This window comes from Stylophora pistillata, chromosome 10 (assembly GCF_964205215.1).
Source record: "Stylophora pistillata chromosome 10, jaStyPist1.2, whole genome shotgun sequence".
NCBI classification, from domain to species: domain Eukaryota; kingdom Metazoa; phylum Cnidaria; class Anthozoa; order Scleractinia; family Pocilloporidae; genus Stylophora; species Stylophora pistillata.
The window spans coordinates 2071346-2093422 of record NC_142528.1 but is presented as its reverse complement, the minus strand read 5'-3'; the positions used below and the strand labels follow the sequence as shown (position 1 = coordinate 2093422).

The window sequence follows — 22077 nt, the reverse complement described above, 5'->3', positions numbered from 1 at the left end:
TCAGACGGTAGAAACTTGTTTGAAAGGATCATTGGCCTTTCGGTTCTATATAGTTCCTAGCATATCCCGTATATCCCTGACAGCATTATTTTTGCAAATAAACCATCTCAAGGAACTCAACGAATCGACGGTGAACAATCTCCGTTTTAATCAAACAGGTACAAAAATTAAAACACTTTGATTACAACATGCAAATATCTTTTTCTTGCAAAACAATGAAACAAAAATATGAATTAACAAACTCGCTTGTTCTAATGTTAACTTAATGTTGTAAAAGAGTGCCTCCATACATTGAAAGAAACCTACGGAATCAAGTGGCATTATGCTCCCAAATTTACTTTTTCAGGTCAACAAGTTATGCAAATACTGTAAAATGCAATGAAAGCACCAGTCCCTATAGAAATTTCTGTACTGTTTTTTTTAAAGGCCTACTTGAAAACTATTGAAGCCTTTTAAAATAAACCACACGAAGGCATAAAATGTTAAACTCGATGTGAGGGGTTGTAACTTCAAGCTACTGCAAATTGTAGGGATAGTAGTGTCAGAATGTTTTGGTGCAATTGGTTTTAATTATTTTTTTTACAATTTATTATTATCAGGATAGTAGGTGACAACATTGATTACGAACTTCATGCACGGATTCAAACAAAAGAGCATGGCAACCAGTCAATCCACTGGACACACCAGTATGCCATACGCGACAGTGTAATTGATCCCCTGCTAGACAACATCAAGCCCCAGAAAAGCCTGGATGAATTACAGCTGGTAGAGCTCCTCCCAACACCTGATGTTCAGGCAAGACTAAGACGGTCATGGGCAATTTTAGTCAGTCGTGTTGTGACCAAACACCTGAAAGAATTCCAGTTCTTAAGGAGAGTAGTTATTAACCACATACCCCATCCATTCTCTTCAGAAGCATCCAAGATGTCTGAAATAGTAATTAATTTGTTTTTCCTATTCTAGGTAGTTGTCCTCTATTTCAGAATTATAACAATCAACATGAGACAATGACAAATAAAAATCAAACTGATTCAAAATTAGTTAGACCAAAGATAAAGTTAAAACACAGAACATACACCTTCAAAATTCACTTACAGCCAGTTTTAACGTCTTGTTAAAAGAGTTCAGTACATTGTTTTGTTCTAATAATAACAACAATAATAATAATAACACGAATGTGTATACAGTATAACCTATCAGTTCTAATAGAACTGTTATCAAAAGGTTCCTCTAGTTAACACACAAATAATTAAGAACAAAATAACACTACTTTCATAAAATTTGATCTATAAGGTTTAATTATGTTTTTTGGAACAGTTTATCTGGATTATTTTGTATTTTTATTTTTCATTCCTTTTCTGTAGTGCTGTCTTGGTATGGAATTCTTCAATCCAAATGTAGCAGGTGATATAGCACAGCTATTAATTAAGAATCAAGAAAAATATGTTCCATGTTGTAGAGAAGGGGATTCAAAGAAGGTTTTGACACCTATTCCTTTTCATGGAGATCAGTTGTTTGAAGAGAGAGCGAGGAATGTAATTGGAACATTCCAGGATGGAGACAATGGATTTGACCGCCTTGAAGGTGTTCATCCTGAATTTGCTGACTGGCATGCTAAAGTAAACTTATATGAGGTATGTCTGTATCTATTCAAGCATCAAAAGTAAGAGTAAGAATTTTAACTTAGAGATAAAACCCTTAGCTTCACACAGGTTGTTGGCCTATGCAATATTTGTAGCAAGTAACTTCTTTCCAAATTTCATTAGCATATCCCAGGTACTAAATAGGCAAACATGCAAAATGATTGGCTTTGGTAGAATGCTTGATCTTTTGGTCAGCCTTGAAGTTGAAAAAATATTAAACAAACTATTGTTTTCATTTATATCATGTTTAATAGATTGGTTACTGGGTTTTGAGAAAACAGTTAGATGGTTTGCTCTTGGTTTGAATCCACTTCAAAGGTTCACTTGGGGCTTGACCCTCTATCAAGTGGCAGTCAGTAGAAACATCAAGGTTGCTGTCTTGTTGAGGCCAGCATTCGGATTTTTCATTTTTGTGTTATCATACTTTGAGGATTACTTATCGAATAATTAGTTGGTTTTTTTTTTTTGGTAGATGGAGTTTGAAATGTTTTATAAATCAGATTCAGGAAGTGAGCTTGGAACCGCCAAAGCTAGTATGAACCGCACCCGCAAGACAAATGCATCAGCTGGTCCTAAGAAGAAATACAATGAGTATAAGGAGTTCCACCAGTGCGAGGTTGAAGGTCATATCTGTGCTGCCTTTGCTGAAATGTCAGGAATGGCCAAAGCAGATGGTATTATTCCTATATTTTTTTCCAATGTTTATTTTTCAGTCAATTTCTAGCTCCCAAAATATGCAGATTATCAGGCTAGATAAAAAATGTTAGTGTTTCCTTATCTAACCCTCCCCAATATTTATTATAATTTTAGTAATTGAACTGATAGTCACATGACACAAAATTGTTTGTTTTGTACAATACAACAGTAGTACAATTAGGAAATTAACATTATTTTAAATCATGAGTTGTAAATTAATATTATTTTCAGACAAACCAAACTACATTTTGCCTGATGGTTCTGTATGTAATGCAACGCAAGGAGAGTGGTTGCTAAATCTTTGTAAAACATTCATTGATGAATATGTCTTCGGTTCTGAAAATATTGAATGCCTGGTTCAGCAAACCCACGAGTTGGAACTGGCATCACTTGGACATTATGAGTGCAGAGTAGAGGGATGTCATAAAGTCTTTGTTTATCACTCTGGAAGAGTTAGGTGAGTTCAACTGGTTTGTAGTTATTTATAATCACATGCTGTGGGGTGAAACATTGTCCCCTTCCCTTTCCCCTGCTTCGCGCCCTCCAAGCCGGGAGCCTGTTCGCAGGCTAACAAGGTACTCGAGTACCATACCGTAAAAACGACATTTGGTAAATTCTCGCTTGTGCAACTTGAAGTTTGTTTGAATCTTTTCTTCTTTGGAAGCTTTGCTAACATAGTTTGTATATAGAGATTACTCCCTGGAGAATCTGCGTTTACGATTTTTATTTACGAATCGAGCAATATAAGCCTTCAAGGATTTCATGGTAATTCAAACTCCCATTGGTGCTACAAGTACTTTTTTATTTATCTATTATGCCGAAAAAAAAATTAAAATTAGCCTAACCAACATTTCTCTACAAGTGGTTAAATGAGTGCGAAAAAATTTTGAACGTTCCCTCTTAACTTTTCTAACGCTTTTTTGTCCATCGCCAATGTATCCCTCTCTGCAAGTACAGTGATAGGAGCATTCATCTTGATCTGGTTAGTTCAAGAGAAAGGAAGAAGTCATGATTTCATAAATGTTAATAAAGCAGAGAAATAGCCTTACACAGTACTAAATTGACAATCACTGCCATAAAACAAGAATTAATTGTCTCCCAGCAAAATAGACCGTGTTTACCAGCAATATTGGAAAATCAAACAACAAACATATGAGATACATATATATGAACTACGGTTATGAAACGTATATGTGCACGATCCTTCGCAGTAAAGCACTATTTAAGCAATAGCACAGTATCCATTGACGTCACAAGCATTGTTTCCACTGATGCATTCATCTTGATGAGGCTATTTCTCTGCTTTATTAACATTTATGAAATCATGACTTCTTCCTTTCTCTTGAACTAACCAGATCAAGATGAATGCATCAGTGGAAACAATGCTTGTGACGTCAATGGATACTGTACCAACACACCGTGGGCTCCTATCACTGTACTTGCAAAGAGGGATACACTGGCGATGGACACTCGTGTTCAGGTACACCGCCATTAATTTAGACGATATTCTTGCAAATATCTTGATAGCTTACGCGGTTTGCTAATGACTTATCATTGATTTGCTGACGGGAAATCAATGATACGCATGTTTTACATGCGTAGCATACAAGTTTAACACTTTCCAAGTTATTTTGCTTCTAAGTTTATTTTAAAAAATGTGAAAGGCTGAAGGGAAAATTGATGAAATAAGAGTAAAGTATGCATGGGAGATGTGGAGGTGAACTACGACAAGATGATGATCAAAACATTTTATTTGCGTAATGGTGCCTCTCCAAGTCTTGCAACCTTCCGGAGGTCTTTGTGAGTTTAGTCATATTTAGAAAACCATCGGAATTTGTATGTGACTCTTCCACAGGACTTGCAACTTCCTGTATGTCTTTGTGAGTTTAGTGAAATCTAGCAAAACATCGGGATTTGTTTGTAACTCCTTGACAAGTCTTGCAACCTCCCGCGTGTCTTTGTGACTGTAGATAAATTTTTCAAAGCATGGCGATGTTTTTTTACTCCTGCCTAGGTCGGCATGCAAACCCAGATAGCAGATTTTCGACAAAAAAGTGTTAGAAAAAGTAAGAGGGAATGTTCAAAATTTTTTCGCACTCATTTAACCACTTGTAGAGAAATGTTGGTTAGGCTAGTTTTAAAATTTTTTTGTCAATTAATAAATAAATATAAAAGTACTTGCAGCACCAATGGTTAACCGAAGATCGAAAGGACGGCTGACGGTTAAGCTTCCAGAAAACGTAAAGGGAAACTATACAAATACCTGTAAAATTAAAATTTAATGTATATTTCCCCTTGGTTGGCCTTGTAAACTTAGGAGTTTGAACTACCATGAAATCCTTGAGGGCTTATACTGCTCAATTCGTAAATAAAAATCGTAAACGCGGAGTAATCTCTATACACAAACCATGTTAGCAAAGCTTCCAAAGAAGAAAAGATTCAAACAAACTTCAAGTTGCACAAGCGAGAATTTACCAATGTCGTTTTTACGGTATGGTACTCGAGTACCTTGTGTGTCTGAACAGGTACATGTGGTGACCGCTGAATAAAAAGGTACAACTACGATCTAACACTACTAAGCATATTTCCTCACACTTTGATCGAAAATACAAACAACTTTTAGCGCGCTGAACGCTAAGAACGGCTGCATTGGGTTCTCCAACTCAACATACCAAGGGGCAAGAGTCATACCAATGACCCTTGACAACTTTATAAATAAAGAAAGAATGAGGTGTATTTGAGCGCAGATTAAACTTCAGCTAGCTCAAATTGCCTGACTCGAGAAAATTATAACGGGAATTTTCTGGGAACATGTCCTTTGCATTCTACTGCTTCGTTCTCGCCGTTTTGGCTTCTCTGATACCTACAGAAGGAAAAGTAAGATTTTCCTATAATTATGTCCTGGTTCAAGTCTGAGTACTATTTAAAAATTTATCATCATAGATTATTATTATCCTTATTAACATAACAAAGCCTTGAAATATTCACACAAACTTCCAGTGTTGCTAGGTATAACAAATTACTCCAATCATGACAAATAGTTTTCTCCTTTGAATGGTATGAAATAACCTTCAAATTTTACAAAGTTGAAATGGTAAATTCGCCACCGGTAAATTGGCCACTTAAGGTGGCCAATTCACCATTTCAACTTTGTTGATATATCCAAATTATTTCGTTACCCCCACCGACGCAGCCCCAAACAGTTTCTTTCGAAACTATTAGCCTTTATTCAAATTTTACAGTACGTTCAACATTTGCCGAATTCATTTTACAACAAATTATTTGCGAGCAACAAGATGAAGAATATGGGGAACATGATTTTTGGAGTAGCCAAAAGAGAGTATGCTGTAGAATGATTAATCACGTCTCTACAACGCTGTCCATGCACGTTTTAAAATTCTCGATGCCACGTGATAGCGAAATTATCACTGGAGGTCCTTTGTATCGTCACTACAGGCGAACTAACGTTTCGTGAAAAATTTTTAATTTTCAAACCCTACCTGAAGAGAAAAAATATAGAGAAAAGGAAAAGCACCAGTGCTTTTAACTTTGGGCTTAAACGTGTTATTTGTATTAATACTTGGCTGTTGGTAAAATCTGAGGACTTTGTGGATTGAAACTTTGCCTCTCGAGAAAAGAAACTAAGCTTGGAACACAATTTCACTTCACATCCATACATACATACATACATACATACATACATACATATATACATAAATCCATTCACTGTTTCTTCCTAAAGAGCCGCGGCTTTTAAAGCTAAACAGGTGGTTTTCAAGAAATTTTTGTTAAAAAAAATTTTTATGCAATCCTGTTTGATTAAAACGGAGATTGTTCACCGTCGATTCGTTGAGTTCCTTGAGATGTTTTATTTTCAAAAATAATGCTGTCAGGGATATACGGGATATCCCAGGAACTATATAGAACCGAAAGCCCAATGAGGCTTTCAAACAAGTTTCTACTGTCTGAATAATTTTTGTGTTACTTCAGGATTTTGTATGAAAGTTCTACATGTTTAGTTGATGGTTTGGTCGTCTTTATTTTGCAGTCAAGTTTGGGTAGATAAGGAGAGCGTAGAAATATTTGTTACAATGTTTTCAAGTAACTTATCGCCATACATTGCACCCCTACAGAGATAACTAAACCAGAATAGAAAAACACATAAAGGACAACTTTCCCTAAAATTCAAATTGAAGGCCATCAATATGCATGAAGTATAATCGAATTTCACCAACCAACTACATCCCAGAGAAACTTATTCATTTGTGGCAACCACTGACAACCTTATAATTAAACAGAGAAGGTTATGTATTTGAACGCATATTAAACATCAGCTCTCTCAATTTGTCTGATATTTCGCCGGCATAAGGTTGAATAACTCGCCGTAATTGTTCGCCTGAAGTACAGCGGGAATTTTCTAGGAAACATGCTCTTTGTATTCTACTGCTTCGTTCTCGCCGTTTTGGCTTCCTTAATACCAGAAGGACAAGGTGAGATTTTCCTACAGTTGGGTCCTAACTCATGTCTGAGTACTTTTTAAAAGTTTACTAAGTCATTATGTTACATTTTTATTATCCCTATTAGCATAACTAAGTCTTGAAATATTCACACAGGCTTCTTCAAGAAGTATTAAAGACATTAAAGTTATTTCAAGTAAATAGTTTTGGTCCTGGACAAGCACAATATATACAACCTACGCATTTCATAAGAAGTTCAGAATACAATTTTAAGGGAATATGGTTTTTGGATCAGCCAAAAGGGAAAGTTTAACTCAGAATAATTAAACACGTCTCTGCAATGCTGTCCATAAAAGTTCTCGACTCTTCGATACCTCACGATGGATAAGTGACCACTGGCAGATCTTCGAATTTTAAAACAAATGGGAATTCAATTTAAAACTCAACTAAAATGGTTCGACTGAATCAAATGAAAACTTGACACAGAAGCGAAACTTTCCAAGCCATGTAACATAGTCTTACAAATAACATGGAAAAATTGAAGAGAAAAGAAAAAGCAGCCGAGCTTTTAAACGGCCGTTAGGCTTAACATTTTATTTGTGGTAAAACTCGGCTATTTGACGAATCTTACCTTCTTAAATACATCCATTCGTTGTTACTTCCTTAAAAAGAACTTTTCAAGCTTAACATTTGGTTTCACGAAAAAAAAAATATTAAACAAACTCTTATGCAGTCCTGTTTTATCAAAACGGAGATTGTTGACCGTCGATTCATGGAGTTCCTTAAGATTTTTCATTTTTAAAACAACGCAGTCAGGTTTAAAACTTCTTCAAGCGCGAGAACAACGATGGCAAACAGGACATTGCTTTGTACGATTTGACACGAATCTCAAGACAGACCGTTTTCAGACTGTGTGCCATCAAAGCAACTTTAACTCGGTAGCGCAGTCTTTTTTTCGTCAAATAAAGGTTTCACTGTGAACTGTGGACGGTTTTTGAAAACCTAGCGATGGTAAATATCTGAGTTATTTCATAAAACAATGACTGTTCGGCTGCATCAGTATTGCGAAATAAGATCAGAAATGTATGAACAGCGATGTCAGTAAATTTTCGTCACTGTTCTCAAAAACGATATAAACGTTATTTAACTTTGATGTAAATAAAGATGTTAGATAGCATTTTTTGAATACAGGAAAAGATTCTGTGTGATAGAAAACCATTGACCTGTTCACTACAGAGGATGGATTTTTGAATAGGATTCATCATTAATTGATGTAGACATCCTGTTTTGACTGACAGGAAAATTTAGCGGCCTCAGGCTAAATCGAATTCAACACCTAACTTTGAGTCCGCACTTTCACTTAGTGGGGAAAATTTGGCCGAAAAAGCAAACTAATTCTTACAGTATAACCTACCATCAACACAAATCTGGATAATATAGCTGTCCATCGAAAACGTAAATTTTCGAGAACACGCTTTTAAAGAGAATGATGTGAAAATGCCCTCTTCACCCCTATGGCATGTCCAGAATAATTAAAGAAAAAGAAGCTTCTCGAACACTCCTACTACAGCACAAGGTTTTCTATTTTCCTGCATAGTTTTTCAAGTTTTGCTATCACTTGCTATTTTGAAATCAGACTCTGAAAAGCAGTCGCATGTTTCCTTTTATCGTATTTCCACTTCACTCGACCAAAATGTGACATTTCAGGATTTGTTGTTCCTGTATACTCAATTACGCTGTTACTGGTTTCGTTATAAACCTTGAAATTAATTGTTTTCACTAACTCCTTTATTTCCTTTATCTTTTTCTCTTCTTCTTATTCTTTTTCCTCTAAACGAAACAACCTACTGCACCTTCTTATATAGTTCCCCACAATCTTTCTAGAAGATTCTACAGATTTACAACACGACTATTTTTAGTAATACAACATCATAGAATTTTCCAGAATTTACGGTAAACAATTCGAGTTTCGATAAATAGACGTCACTTACTCATGCCGGAACTACTAGAACTTTCCTAAAGGACTAAACAAGAATACTCTGGAAATCATAGGATAATCGATAAACGTGCCAAATAACATGTCTTCTGTCCAGTTACAATGTGCATGCTCGAGCATACATTTCAGCGTTTTGCCTCCTCACTCCTGGTGATCCACAGTGTGGATCTGTGAAGGCCTACGATACTAATATTTAATATTAGAACTAAATTATAATGACTAACTAAATTGTAATAAAAACTATACATGAAAGTAAATATGCAGAATATGTTGGTTGGTGGTGGTGGTGGTTTCTATATCCTTACAAGGAAGACAAAGCGCCCGCCTTCAAGAACGCTTTGCAGAGCCTGCGGTATTCTTTAAAATCTATGCAATTCCTTATATTTGGTGGCAATTCGTTAGAAATCATGGCTGCTGAATGCTGAAAGGTGCCTTGTACAAATGTAACATAAAGCCTTGGAGCAACACTTGAACGGAGATGCCTAACGGGTTTTACGACTTGCAAATTTAAATGGGAGGGCCAGTTATCAGAATATAGTGCTTTAAAATAGTCTTTAGTAGCGAGTAGTCCCTTAGCTCCAGGATAGGTAGCCAGCCAAGATCCAGAATGGTAGATATACTATTTACATATGTAACAGCTGCCACGGTTTTGCCTGCTGTTAAGAAGACGTTAACAAACTTGTGCGCGCGCGACTCGCGTGCGCGTGCTTTGAGGTTACGAAGCAATCTCGTAAGCAAATCACGCGGACCCTTTTTTAATGTTGACGTGTGCGATTTTTAGAGAAGAGTAGTTGAAGTTTTTTTTGTTTATCGTTTGGTTGTTGTCGTTTGCCGTAAGACTACAGTTTTCTGTGTTAGAGTAAGTGTCTGTTTGGATTTCCCGTTTCGCTTCCGAATACCTAACTTATATTGAAGTTCGTTTTGGTTCGATTCTTACAAGCGGGACTGTTATGTAAGTGCTAATGTTCCTTTCCTTGAGCTTATATAGTTTGTTTTGTGAGTTTGTTTGAGTTTTTAGCTAGCTTTGCATCTTGCCTTTATATCGGAATGTTGGTTTGTCTATTCGCATTTAGCTTAGCTTCTTCCTTATAAATTCATATTTCAGTTTACGATAAGTACTTGGATACCACGACTACGTTAAATAAAACGATTCAAGGCTTGTCCGTAAAATATATCCTCGCTTCATAGTGTGTCTTCATTTGCGAAACTCATAGTTGTCGTCGAAATTTTGCTTCGCTTGTGTCGGCCGCTACAACATATTTTCAAGTGATGAAACTAGCCATAGCGAACCGCTGGAGCCTTTGTAGTCTAGCTGAGAGGAACTTTGGTAGTGGATAAAAAACAATGTCACAGTAGCTTATTATAGACAGAATTAATGTTTCTACCAAATATTTCCGTAGTTTAAAATTAGTAAAGTTCCTTATTTTTCTTAAGGTTCTCGGAGTCGCATAACAAGATTTAAGAATAGAATTGATGTGAAATTCCCAAATGTGAAACTCCTGGGAGTACACATTTGAGTCAATGTGTACTCCCAGGAGTTTTGTAGAATTAATACGTTCCAGTGGTTTACCGGAGATTTCTAATCCCAACTCCAGATTTCCGAGAGAATGTACATGAGCCATCTGTGGAGTTGAGATAAGAATGGCCTTGGTTTTCTTAGAATTCAGGGCCAGATTTGAATCATTTAACCAGGCGCCGAGGCCTGCCAGGGTTGCATTCATGCTTTCCGCTTGAGATGTGATCTGCAGTGTAGAACAGCTAGAGTATAATGTTGTATCGTCGCCATATTGGAAACTTTTGATTGTAGGTGGAAGAATATCTTGAAGATCCGCGACGTAGAGATTGAACAACATCGGTCCAAGGATTGAGCCTTGGGGGATTCCAAATTCGGAGAGCACGGGTGACGATTTGCGATCATCAATTTGAACGTAATCTCTGCTGCCGCATAGGTAATTAGCCAGCCATTTGAGGACATACTTTGATTAACCGAAGTGATGCAACTTGGTTATCGCCGTTTTAAAACAAACTGTATCAAATGCTTTCGAAAAGTCTGCTAGTACCATAAGAATTACGTCTTCCCTTTTCATGGCACTCAATAGGTCGTCCCTTAGACCTAGGAGTACCATAGAGGTCGAATGCCCCTTACGAAAGCTCGAGATGGTGTCTCTAAGGAGAGATTCTCTAGTGCAGAAATCAGTCATTTGGGAAGCAACAAGCTTCTCAAATACCTTAGAAAGTACGGGAAGAATCGACACTGGACGCAAGTGATCTTCCGAGACAGGTATGTCAACTTTTGGAATGGGGCTGATACGAGCGAGTTTCCAGGCATGCGGGAAGTACAACTTTGAAATACAGTTATTGATGATAGTTGTGAGTGGGCCGGCCAAGCATCCAGCAGCCAGCTTTACAAACCGGGCAGGCAATTGGTCGGGTCCAGTCGAACAGTCACTGCTCAGTTGTTTAAGGGTTCGCAGGACTTCTTTGTGTGTAACACTTTCCAGGTGGAAGGCGCCCTCTTTATCCGTAAGACCGCGGATGAACTGGAAGAGTTCATCTTGGTTGGTCGATTCAACATCAAGCGTTCTCCTTGCGGTCGTAGCAAAATGAAGATTAAGCTTGTCGGGGTCGAACCTTAAAGGCTGTCGACAGGGGTGGAGTACGCGGTGAACCATGCGCCAGACTTCCTTAGACTTGTTGGACAGCAAAGCCTTTTCCATGAAAGCTTTACGAGCTTTGCGTATAGCGCTCTTTATTTTATTTCGCACTTCCCGGAAAGCAGACCAAGAAGATTCTGAATTTGACTGATGCGCTTCTCGCCTCAGTTTGTCTCTTTGTGACTGGAGGTTAAGTATTGTTTCGTTATCCATCCACGGGACGGGAGGACGTGTCACACGGCACCTTCTGAGGGGTGCGTTCCTTTCAAGGCACTCGTTAAACAAGGTGTTGAGAGTCTCTAATTGATCGTCAGGGTCGTCAGTTGATGTTATTACCGAAAATGGTAGTGCGGAGAAATCCTCTAAAAAAGCTGTCTCATTTAAGTTCTTCAGGTTTCTGATGTACTTATATCTTGGCTGATAACGAGCTACGCTGATGTTTACACACGCGAAGGGGCCATCGTGGCCACTCACAATACTGCACGGTATCACACCATGAGATGTTATTTTGGATGGATCATTGATAATAATGTGATCCAGTAAGGTTCGTGATGTTCTTGTTGCTCTTGTAGGTTTGTCAATGATTTGCTTGACATTAAGGGTGTCAAGTAGGGAAATATATCGCCGCGTTGGGGCGTCCGGTATGCCCAATAGGTCGAAATTCACGTCGCCTGTAAGAAGGAGAAGACCATCCCACTGCGCAATAATGCAACCGATGAGATCTTCGAACTTTTCCAGCCATGCCGAAGGTCTGTGCATGGCTTCTGACCGATAAAAACTCCCCAGCAAAAGTTTACTGCGCTTGTTCTTTCCTTGAGTTTCCAGCCAGAGGTGTTCCATGTCAGGTTGGGTGTTCTCGATGTCCTTTCGTCGCTTGTATTTGATATTGTCTCGAATATAAACCCTTACCCAACCACCCTTGACATTGTCCCGATTCTGAAATTCCTTTGAGAAACCAGGGAGTGAGACATATTCTAGTAGATCCTTATTGTTCTTCATCCAGGTCTCGCTTAGAGTTAAGATATCAAGGGGGTATTTGTTGACTGTCAAAGCGAATTCATTAAATGTCGAAAGCATACTTTGCGTATTCAAGTGCATCAACTTCAGCGAGCTGGAGTTATCGATCAATGTCTCTAATATCACATCATTAGCTTCAATTTCGTAACAGGCCTCAGACGGGCCTGATTGGTCTAGATCATATTGACCATGGAAAGGCAGCATTGATAGCGCACAGTTACAACAGATCCACTTCCCGGGCAAGTTTGCCTTCACATGGTTAAAACTTGTTACACCAGAACAACGAAGATGAATTAAATCAAAGCATTTTTCACATTCCAGGCGTCTATGATTTCTCTGTACAGTTTTCTCGCAAACTGGACACTTTGGCATCGAGGATGATTTTGGTTTCGTGGATGTTAATGTAGGTCCCTGTTGTGGATGGACGTCGCACCAGGCCATTAACAGCTGGTAAGTCGCCGTACTATTAGAGTAATACGGAATCCTGGACTTTCCGTACTTTTTCTTTGTGTTACTAGTGTAGTGCGACGAACTCTGACGACAGTCGATCGACAACAAGAACGACAACTGCTCGCGAGGGAATTTGACTTGACTTCCAAGACACCTTTGCGTGGGGCATGCATGCTGATATTCCACGATGCACGATTTATCCGAATGCGAGACAATAGCCTGCGACCGAGAAGGCATTTTAATAAATGCAAAAGCAGACGATTGAGTGACTTCGGCTTCCACACTGATCGGTTTGGTCTTTGGCGAAAAACCGCCTGAAACAACGTAGAATCTTGTTTTCTCCAATCCATTTTGTGCCTCAGTTACCATTAGGCACAATAGCAAGATACTAATGCCTGAAGAAAAGGCCATAAGCAGCCATAGATGATAAAATTCGCGTAAAATGTCGGAGCTCCAACAAGCACGTCTGACGTAGTTAAATACTTAAGTTATGCACTCTACATACCAACACGAGTAGTTTATAGACTTCGGCGTGGATCAGTCGATCGATCACAATAGCTGATCGCATCAAAAAGAAGTTAAAATTTGCTATGATCATTCAGAAACCGCCTCCCGGTTAGTTCAATTGGTTAGAGCGCTGGACTGTTGTGCGGGAGGTCGAGGTCGATGGTTCGAGCCCCGGCCGGACCAACACTCAAGGTCTTAAAAGAACTGAGGAGAATGCGCTACCTTTCTATCAAGAAATGGATGGACATTCTGGTCTCCTCGGATAAGGACGAATAAACCGTAGGTTCCGTCTCCTGCATCTATTAATTAGTTAATTTGGTTAGGCAGGGGACGTTAAAGAACCCACTTATGAAATTACTTTGACGTGGTCTGGCCTGTTTACTGGGAATTGGGGGGGAGGGGGCATCTTCAAATAAGTTACCTTCGGTTGTTTGTAAACTGCTGATGCAGTGCGGCCAAAGTCCCCCGAAAAGTGTTGTGATACGCATTTGATCATATCCACATGTTAATTTGCGAAATATAAATATCAAATTATTGTAATATAAATAAAAATAACTCGACTGGTGTTTAACGTAAGGCCAAAAGCCAAACCAAAGCGAGAGTCATACAGTACTAACACTGCTGTACAGTCCCAATTTAAGTAGAAGTGCTTGTCACACAGTAACTTTCTAACTTAACACAATTTTTCTCTAGGTTATTGCCGCAATTTGAAGTTTACCAGTTTTCCTAAACCTGACTACCGACTGGAGAATCACACGGTTCGAACTGTTGACGTGGTTGACGAGGATATCTGCATGCTACAATGCTACCTGGAACCTAACTGCGTCAGTTATAACTTTCATAAGATAAAACAATTGCAAGCGTCTGAAAAACACAAGTGTGAACTGAATAATGCAACCATTGAACACGATGGAGACCTGGTGAAAAACGAAAGTTATGTTTACCGCGGAGCTGAGGTGAGGATTAATTCTAAGAGCTATAAGTAATACTCCCGTCCTTGTCCAGGAAAGCTTTGTATTTATTTGTATTTGTATTTGTATTTATATATTACTCCACTCCACGTAGTAGTACGTTAAGTTACATAATGACAAGGTAATAACCACTAGGCAATTCTAATTCTGTACCACGGGAAAGCTTTGATACGAGACCAAAGGATTCACCCACCTCTCCTTTACTTTAAAATTCCCTGCTTGCGAAGGGAATAAATGAACGGACTCCTTAAGAATGCTTGCGCGGAAAACCCCTGCAAGAATAACGCAACATGCCAAGCTGGGTTTACAGACAGAGATTATCAGTGTCTGTGTGCTCTTGGATCTGGATTTGAAGGCCATGATTGTGATGAGGGTAAGGAATCTCATACTTTTATTAGGGCAGAAACATTGAATATAAGTGACGAGTTCCACACTGTCCTCCCCCAAGTTGAAATTCGTTTCGGTGATTGGGCAGACTTATTTGAAAGGGATGAATGTCAAACAATCGCTAGAACCTCAACAGTTTTAATAGTCACAGAACATTATAGCTGAGAGTTTTTGTCTTTTAAGGTTTCCGGTGAAAATGATCACGGATAGCTTAAGCTATGTCAGTAAGAAAAGGGGTACTGGATGCGGGTTCATGACCTTTTTCCCCAATCTTCTCGATACATTTTTTCCTTATGTCTTCCGTCAACCTCTAGGCCACTTGTAGTTTCTCAGTTTCTTTTTATTGAAGTAAATGTCAATGAAACTGAGTACGAATTTTTACGCCAAAATTCAGACATGACCCCATTATCAAGAAAAGATATAACGTAATGAAAAGCTTTTTAAATCTTCTCAAAGGAGCCAACTATCTATGATGTTCATCACTTTCTTTTTCCAGATATAGACGAGTGTTTGACTGGTAAACATGGCTGTGGAAGTAATGCGACATATCTACTAATTGCATGTGAGCAGTGAGCAGGATAATAAGTAGTTGCAACACTTTGCTATTTTAAATTGGTAGTTTAAAGTTTCCTTTTGGTTTGAAATAGATTTGCGTTGTCAAGAAACACTTGGTATGGAAAGTGGTGCAATCAAACACGAGCAGATAAGTGTCTCATCCCATAAAGGGAAGACCGTAAAAAACACAAGATTACATGGCGCTGGGGAGACTTGGATAGCTGATAGGACTGATTCAAATCCGTGGCTCCAACTAGATCTCAGAGCTCAACACACTAAAGTAACACTAGTAGCAACACAAGGATCCCATCAGAAAAGTTACTGGGTGGAGATGTACAAGCTACAATACAGCAACTATGGAGTGAGATTTCAATACTACAGGAAACAAGGACAAACCCCAGTTAAGGTAAAACAGATCCGAGACGGTAGAATATTTTGAAACGTGAGCTGCTTATTGTGCGCCGCAAAGTCAAAATTAGAACTTAACTTAAACTTCCCAATGTGTTCTTTGAGTAGTTTGTTAGGACAAGCAGTACTTTTTGTTAGGATAAGCACCGCTCCTTGCAGTCAGAGCTTCATTGCTCGATTTGTTGCAATGTATAAAACGTTTGTAAAGTTTCATACTTTTTACCATTTTCTTTGCCCGGGTATAACTCTCATCTATCCAGCTTTTGATTAATCTCAGATTGATATTTGTAGAAAAAGTTCGTCTTAATTTTACCGTACCGTGGTATGGGATGAATTTCCCGAGACAAATCGAATCGGTTTACTCGTGAAATCATTGCAGTATGTTATTTTATAGATAGTAGTAAGCAAGTTCTTATGTATACAACGCAAGCACGTAAAGTACATTTTAAAACAAAACGAGCAGCATTCATTTCATATTTATCTTGATGTAGGAGTTTAATGGAAACACAGACAAGAACAGTGTTGTTTATCACGACCTAAACCCACCAATCAAAGCAAGGTACATACGTTTCCTACCACTGAAGTGGAACCATAAGATATCAATGAGAGTGGAACTGTATGGATGTGTGAAAGGTAAGGAAGACGGCTGTCTTCCAATGCTGATACTCATTGTAACTATGATCTAGCCGGCTAATTGCATAAACTGAGCAATCGATTCTGTTTTGTATTGTGTCGAATAAAAGATCCCGTTGTCAAGAAAAACTAGGTGAAGAAAATTGAAAGTTAAAAGTTGAATCAGCCGTACTAAAAACATAAAATCCTAAGTGGTCAACAGAGACGATGACTGTCGGGTGCGTCCCAGAAATTGCTTCTAAATTTCCCTCGAACGAAACTATTTGCAGTTTTCCTCTAATAAGCTTGAGACATTAAAGGACTCCGCGCCACAGTTGATCTGATCATAGGAGTTCTTTAAGGTTCTTCATTTCGTTGAAAGTTTCTGGAATTATGTTAAAGACAGTTTTAGCTTAATATAAACTTCACTTAATTAATTATTGGGTTATCGTATAGCTGCTTTGTAAATCGTCTATAAACCTTTCCAAAACAGAATGTGGAAGATTTCTCGGTATGCAAAGCGGTGAAATCTCTGATGGACAGTTAAGCGCCTCCTCAGAGAGAGATTCCAATCATTCTGCCGCCCAGGGTAGACTTTACTTCGTGCATCCTAACAAAGCGGAATCTTGGGCAGCTGCAAGCAATGATACGGATCAATGGCTCCAAGCTGATCTGGTTGTTCTGCACACAAAAGTGATACGTGTGGCAACACAAGGTAGTAATGGACACCAGAGGGAGTGGGTTACGAAGTACAATCTGCAGTACGGCAACAATACAGGAAGGTTCTACAATTATACAGTCCCAGGACAAAACATTACGAAGGTAGAATTGATTTATCGTGTATCGCGTGTTTTCCGTTTAATATAAGCAGGAAAATAATTTTTTTGATCATCAGTAGCAGAGTCTTTGCAATATGCACCGCAAATGATATAAAACATCGAGGCCCCCGAGGGGAACGCCTAGAAGAATGGTACATGAATAAGTGAGAGGTCTGTTTTTACATCGTAATAACTGATATTCATAATATAGCCTTTATTATAATAATAATAATAATAATAATAATGATAATATCGTTTATTCAAACCTCTTGCAGGAATGCTGAATTACAGGTTTTTAATATTAAGAAGAATTATAGGAGAAAAAAGGGGGAAAACTGTACAAAATGCATTAAACTACATACAAGTAAAAACAGCATGTACATAGAAATGATAATACTAAAATGATAATAATGTTTATTATAAAAAAAACGAGTATGATTAAACTGACAAGTATTTGACTGTCACAAAGTTCTTAAAATGATCGGTTGACTTTTTTGAGTGATAGTGAGTACGATTTGATCTTAAATTGTAGCGGTCTGAAGATTTACGAACGTCGGCATACATTGCAGTATAAAGGGGGTTGTCATTATGAATACGACTTATTACCGGCTAGCATTAGGGTATCTGAGTACGAATGACCTGGCCAAATAATGGCGAGAGCACGCCTTTGCACTGACTCTAATGTCTTAGATAAGTAGGACGGTAAATTGGCAAATGCAGTAGAGGCGTACTCAAGTATGGAACATATTAGGCAGCAATAGATGTAGACGATATCTTCCGCTGGGACAGAACTTCTCCTGAGCTGCCTTAAAGCAAACAACCGTCTGTTAGCCTTCTTCAGCAGGTGGTCAACATGCGTCCCCCAGGAAAGGTCATTGGACAAGCTTCTACAACAGCGCCCCCCGATACGACCGGGGGAGCCTTGTAACTATTATACTGAAGGAAGTCAACAGTCATACACTTACATTAAAGATTTAATTGAAAGGCTGTTATGTTTTATGTTGTTGATTGAAAGGTTTTTCATGGAAACGCAGATCAGAATACCGTGGTTTATCACGACCTTAACCCACCAATCACTGCGCGTTACATTCGTTTTAAACCAGTAGAGTGGCAGAACTGGATATCAATGGGGGTTGAACTGTATGGCTGTGTACAAGGTAAGGCCTGCATGACAATATCGCCCGAGTGGTACCTCTTGAAAAGATCAATTTATACCAGATGATATTTCATTTCCAGTTCAAACACAAGCGCTCGGATATTATTCGCTGTGTGTCATCTCAACGGCGCAATTTTTGTGGACCAATAACAGGGCGAAGTAAGGCAACGTCAATGAAATCCCCGATAACTTATTCCAGTCATTCGAAAATTACTCTGCAGGGCATTACTCAATTGACTTATCAGCTTTGGTCATAAGGAATTCCTTTATTCTTCACTCTCTTCCTTTCACCATCACCTCTGATCGCCGAACAACGATCTTGAATAAATTGACGAGAAAAACGACTCAATTTATGGGAATGGGAAAGAAACTTCGTCCTCTCCTGGGATTTTTAGATCAAAATTCAGTGACAGCTGAATTCTACAGTTTATGAAAGTAGCATGTGTCTGTTCAAAAACACAATTTTGTTTCAGATATCTTATTGTCGAATGTAATCCTCAAATGCAGTGAAGTCAGTCAATACCCGACTATCAAAGGTTTCTAGTTTCTAAAAATACAATGGTGAGCAGGCTTTAGAAAATAGCACAGCACGACAAAATTCGAACACTCCAAGTGACTGACGTTTCCGTTCCAGTGTGATCCAATTATTTACGTTACTATAAGAACATTTCCATTGTAATGGCAACACTGAAGTGACGAAGAAAATTTGAAAAATTTCCAACTAACATCGTAACTTTCATTTTATTTCACGTCTATTAAATAGAATTTACAGCTGTGTTTACAAACCTGGGTCAGAATGGATCTCAGGGTCCAGACTCAATCGGTAGCCACTACACAGATCAGGATCATAGCGGACAAGTTACGGTGTCCAACGGTACTCAACTCTGGACTGTGCCACGCACTGGCGAATACAGAATGGAAGCAATAGGAGCCTCAGGGGGGTACGGTGAGGACAGTGACATCAACAACGGAGGAAGAGGGGCAAGGATGATTGGAAACTTTAATTTGACCAAAGATGAGAATATCTTTGTACTTGTTGGTCAAAAAGGGAGAAGAGGGAATGCCAACCCAGAAACTGCCGGAGGTGGTGGAGGTACATTTGTGGTGAAAGGAAACAACACGCCTTTGATCATTGCTGGAGGAGGAGGGGGGGTTAGAAAAATGTCAGAACAACATCCAGGATGTGATGCGTCCATTAATACAACAGGGAATGCAGGATACAACTTGCCACTGGGGACAGGAGGAAGCAGTGGAAGTGGAGGAAATACCCCTGGTAAAAGATCAGGTAAGCGGAGAAAGAAGAAAAATCCATTAGTATATTCAATTCATTGGGACAGTAAGACGACAGTAAAATTAATCAGATCTCTATTGGAATTATTAATCCTAAATTTTGATTTTTTTTTCTTTTCTAGTTAACAACATCTGTAGTGGCACCTCTATAAATATCTAAAGTTCAACTGAGTTTCGTTCGTTCAGTCTCTAAAATCCTACTCAACTTATTTACTGCTCACCACCGATCCGTCAATATGCACTATCATCGCGTTATTTCAATTTCTCGTGTATGAGATAATAATAGAACAACTGGCGAGACCTTCATATTAGCTAATAGCGATTTTGGATTAAATAGAAAAACTTTTTAAAATTAAGCTCGTAGCACTCAACTAGCTAAAACTGTGCCTCCCAAAATATTTTTTCTCACGTCGCCTAAAAAAATTTCCAATTTTTGACAACTTCGCTTTTTCCTGTTCGTAAGTCCGGCCAAGCCTTTATGGTCATTGGCCTACGTAATAGTTGCTAACTATGGCTTATAAAAACAGGCGTTTAGTGTTAACTTGTAAAACTCCCTGAGGAAGTCTACGACAGTTAGACGAAACGCGTCGGAGAATAAAGAAGTTTTACAACTACTGTTCTCAGAGTGTTGCCCACTAGTTTAGTTTTAAAAAATTGTGAAATGCAAAATTTTAACACTGACTATTCCTCATAAGCTTTTGCATGGCTACAATATTCAATGATTTTGTGTAATTATTTTTTAGTTTATAATGAAAATGTTGCTTTTTATAAGAGAGCTACTTATCATGTTTTGGTTTTGTAGGTGGAGGTGGTGGTGGCTTCTATAATAAGGGACAAGATGATTCTACGAGCGGTAGTGGTCGAGGAGGTAAAGGATATCTTCAAGGAGGAGTAGGAGGACATGGCCTGGGTGGGTTCGGAGGTGGCGGTGGTTTACACGGACGCAACAAGGGAGCTGGCGGCGGTGGAGGTTACTCTGGGGGAAATGGCGGAGCAGCTGATGAAAATTTCTCCTGTGGGGGAGGGGGGGGATCTTTTAACAATGGAACAAATCAGCAAAATGAATGTTGTTATAATAGCGAAGGACATGGTAGAGTGATTATCACATTTATCCAGTGAAGTGTACAAGGCAGTACTTTCATTAACGGTTAGTGATTATCGTGTTTTGAGGCTATTTTTTGTAACTTTAACTTGAAGAGTTGATAAATCTTTGGGTCATTATTCAGTTTTTTTTTTCGGTTTCTAAGGTGTAAGCTACGCAAAGCAACCTTTAGAAGTAAAGTCATCATTCTGTGGTTTGAAGTTCAGAGTTGAAATTTACAAACAAAATTTTCAAGAGTAGAATATTTTTTAATGTCGTATAACTTAACTAGGAATCAATCTCCTCCAATGAGGCTGCAAGGTTTGGGTGTTTGTTGTTCATCTTTGAAGGTCAGGGGACAAAAATATGTGGTAATGTCAATAATAATTAAACTTTCAACTGCTCTTTTTGTTTTGTTTTAACTTCCAACTATTTAGCGAGGTTTAGACTGTAAGATGTATTAATAGTTTTGTAGCTATACACAAAGCTTTTTAGGTGACGGTGCAGTTTGGGAGGTCATTACAAGAACCAAGTACACCTAAGCGCATTGCGGTTTCTTTAAACTCCAGGGATGGCAAACCAAAGCCAAACACTAGCACTCATTACATATGGTGTAGCTATTTCATTAAAATTACCACATGATTTCAATAAGTGTTTCATCCTTAAATTTCCTGAAGATTCAAATGGAGGAAAGGATAAAACTGATTCAATGTTTCAAAGCTTTCAATAACACCTAAGCAGGGAGAGATCCGGAGAATCGAAGAAGAGGTGGGGGGAGGGGAGGGGGAAGGGGAGGGGGAGGGAGAGAGCGGGACTTCAATCTATGCAAAAAGAAAATTCTCACAAAAGGGGATGGGGGTGCATTCTCCCTTTCGTGTCATGAGGCTCAGAAAGTTGTATGGTTTTAATGATAAATTATTTGTGGAAAAACTTTTTTCAATTGAGTGTGAAGCTTTACCATCAGTTTGCAATCAATTTGTTTTTCTCAAAATCAAAACAGATTTTCATTTACTATAGAACCAACGTGATCCAGTATCTTTTGTTTCTTTCCACTCTCTTGGGCTGACTGAGTTTTCACCTGCATGAGGTAGATCGTCTTTTTGTTGCGATTAGCTTCATTTGCAGATTATCTACGGAGAGACTACTTTACCGATGTATAGTGTCCTTTGGTGGCGATCATCGGAGTCCGCCGTTTGTGAGTAGGTTCCTGGGTTACCAGTTAATTGAAAAGCATTCAGCTTCACCTCTAGCGGTATCCTGCAAAATGAAAAACTGGCTTAGGGTTAAAACCAACTTGAAGATGTGGCCGGGATGTATACAGGGGGAAAGCGAGGAGTTAACAAATAAAAACACGATATAGATAAGAATGAAATATTCAA

The 22077-nt window shown here is 38.6% G+C and overlaps 3 protein-coding genes and 1 long non-coding RNA gene across 4 annotated transcripts; all 4 read left to right on the top strand.

The window, feature by feature from the left end:
- Nucleotides 1-479: 479 nt before the first annotated feature.
- Nucleotides 480-4469, top strand: LOC148721310 (uncharacterized). Its single transcript, XM_088736128.1, has 8 exons — nt 480-493; nt 600-936; nt 1365-1634; nt 2116-2317; nt 2571-2796; nt 3004-3020; nt 3695-3819; nt 4455-4469. Exons 1-8 carry the CDS (start codon nt 480-482, stop codon nt 4467-4469), a joined length of 1206 nt encoding a protein of 401 aa, XP_088592254.1.
- Nucleotides 4470-6765: 2296 nt separating this feature from the next.
- LOC148721308 (lactadherin-like) lies at nt 6766-15772 on the top strand. The gene is made up of 4 exons (XM_088736125.1): nt 6766-6829; nt 14114-14376; nt 14644-14764; nt 15426-15772. The coding sequence occupies exons 1-4, from the start codon at nt 6766-6768 to the stop codon at nt 15770-15772; spliced, it is 795 nt and encodes a 264-aa protein (XP_088592251.1).
- Nucleotides 9418-9964, top strand: LOC148721309 (uncharacterized). Its single transcript, XR_015992436.1, has 2 exons — nt 9418-9744; nt 9898-9964. It is a non-coding gene; the product is annotated as an uncharacterized LOC148721309 (long non-coding RNA).
- A 464-nt stretch (nt 15773-16236) lies between the features above and the next one.
- Nucleotides 16237-21459, top strand: LOC148721307 (uncharacterized). Its single transcript, XM_088735895.1, has 5 exons — nt 16237-16374; nt 16847-17175; nt 18187-18328; nt 19091-19612; nt 20420-21459. Exons 1-5 carry the CDS (start codon nt 16344-16346, stop codon nt 20734-20736), a joined length of 1341 nt encoding a protein of 446 aa, XP_088592021.1. The 5' UTR covers nt 16237-16343; the 3' UTR covers nt 20737-21459.
- Nucleotides 21460-22077: the final 618 nt, after the last annotated feature.

Bases quoted from the DNA above. Each gene is read 5' to 3' on its own strand.
- LOC148721307 (XM_088735895.1), top strand. From the start codon at position 16,344: ATGAGAGTGGAACTGTATGGATGTGTGAAAG. The intron at 17,176-18,186 runs GTAGAATTGATT...GTTGATTGAAAG, and splicing joins CAGGACAAAACATTACGAAG to GTTTTTCATGGAAACGCAGA. The intron at 19,613-20,419 runs GTAAGCGGAGAA...TTGGTTTTGTAG, and splicing joins TACCCCTGGTAAAAGATCAG to GTGGAGGTGGTGGTGGCTTC.
- LOC148721308 (XM_088736125.1), top strand. From the start codon at position 6,766: ATGCTCTTTGTATTCTACTGCTTCGTTCTCGCCGTTTTGGCTTCCTTA. The intron at 6,830-14,113 runs GTGAGATTTTCC...ATTTTTCTCTAG, and splicing joins CTTAATACCAGAAGGACAAG to GTTATTGCCGCAATTTGAAG. The intron at 14,765-15,425 runs GTAAGGAATCTC...GGTTTGAAATAG, and splicing joins AGGCCATGATTGTGATGAGG to ATTTGCGTTGTCAAGAAACA.
- LOC148721310 (XM_088736128.1), top strand. The intron at 937-1,364 runs GTAATTAATTTG...CCTTTTCTGTAG, and splicing joins CATCCAAGATGTCTGAAATA to TGCTGTCTTGGTATGGAATT. The intron at 2,318-2,570 runs GTATTATTCCTA...TATTATTTTCAG, and splicing joins AGGAATGGCCAAAGCAGATG to ACAAACCAAACTACATTTTG.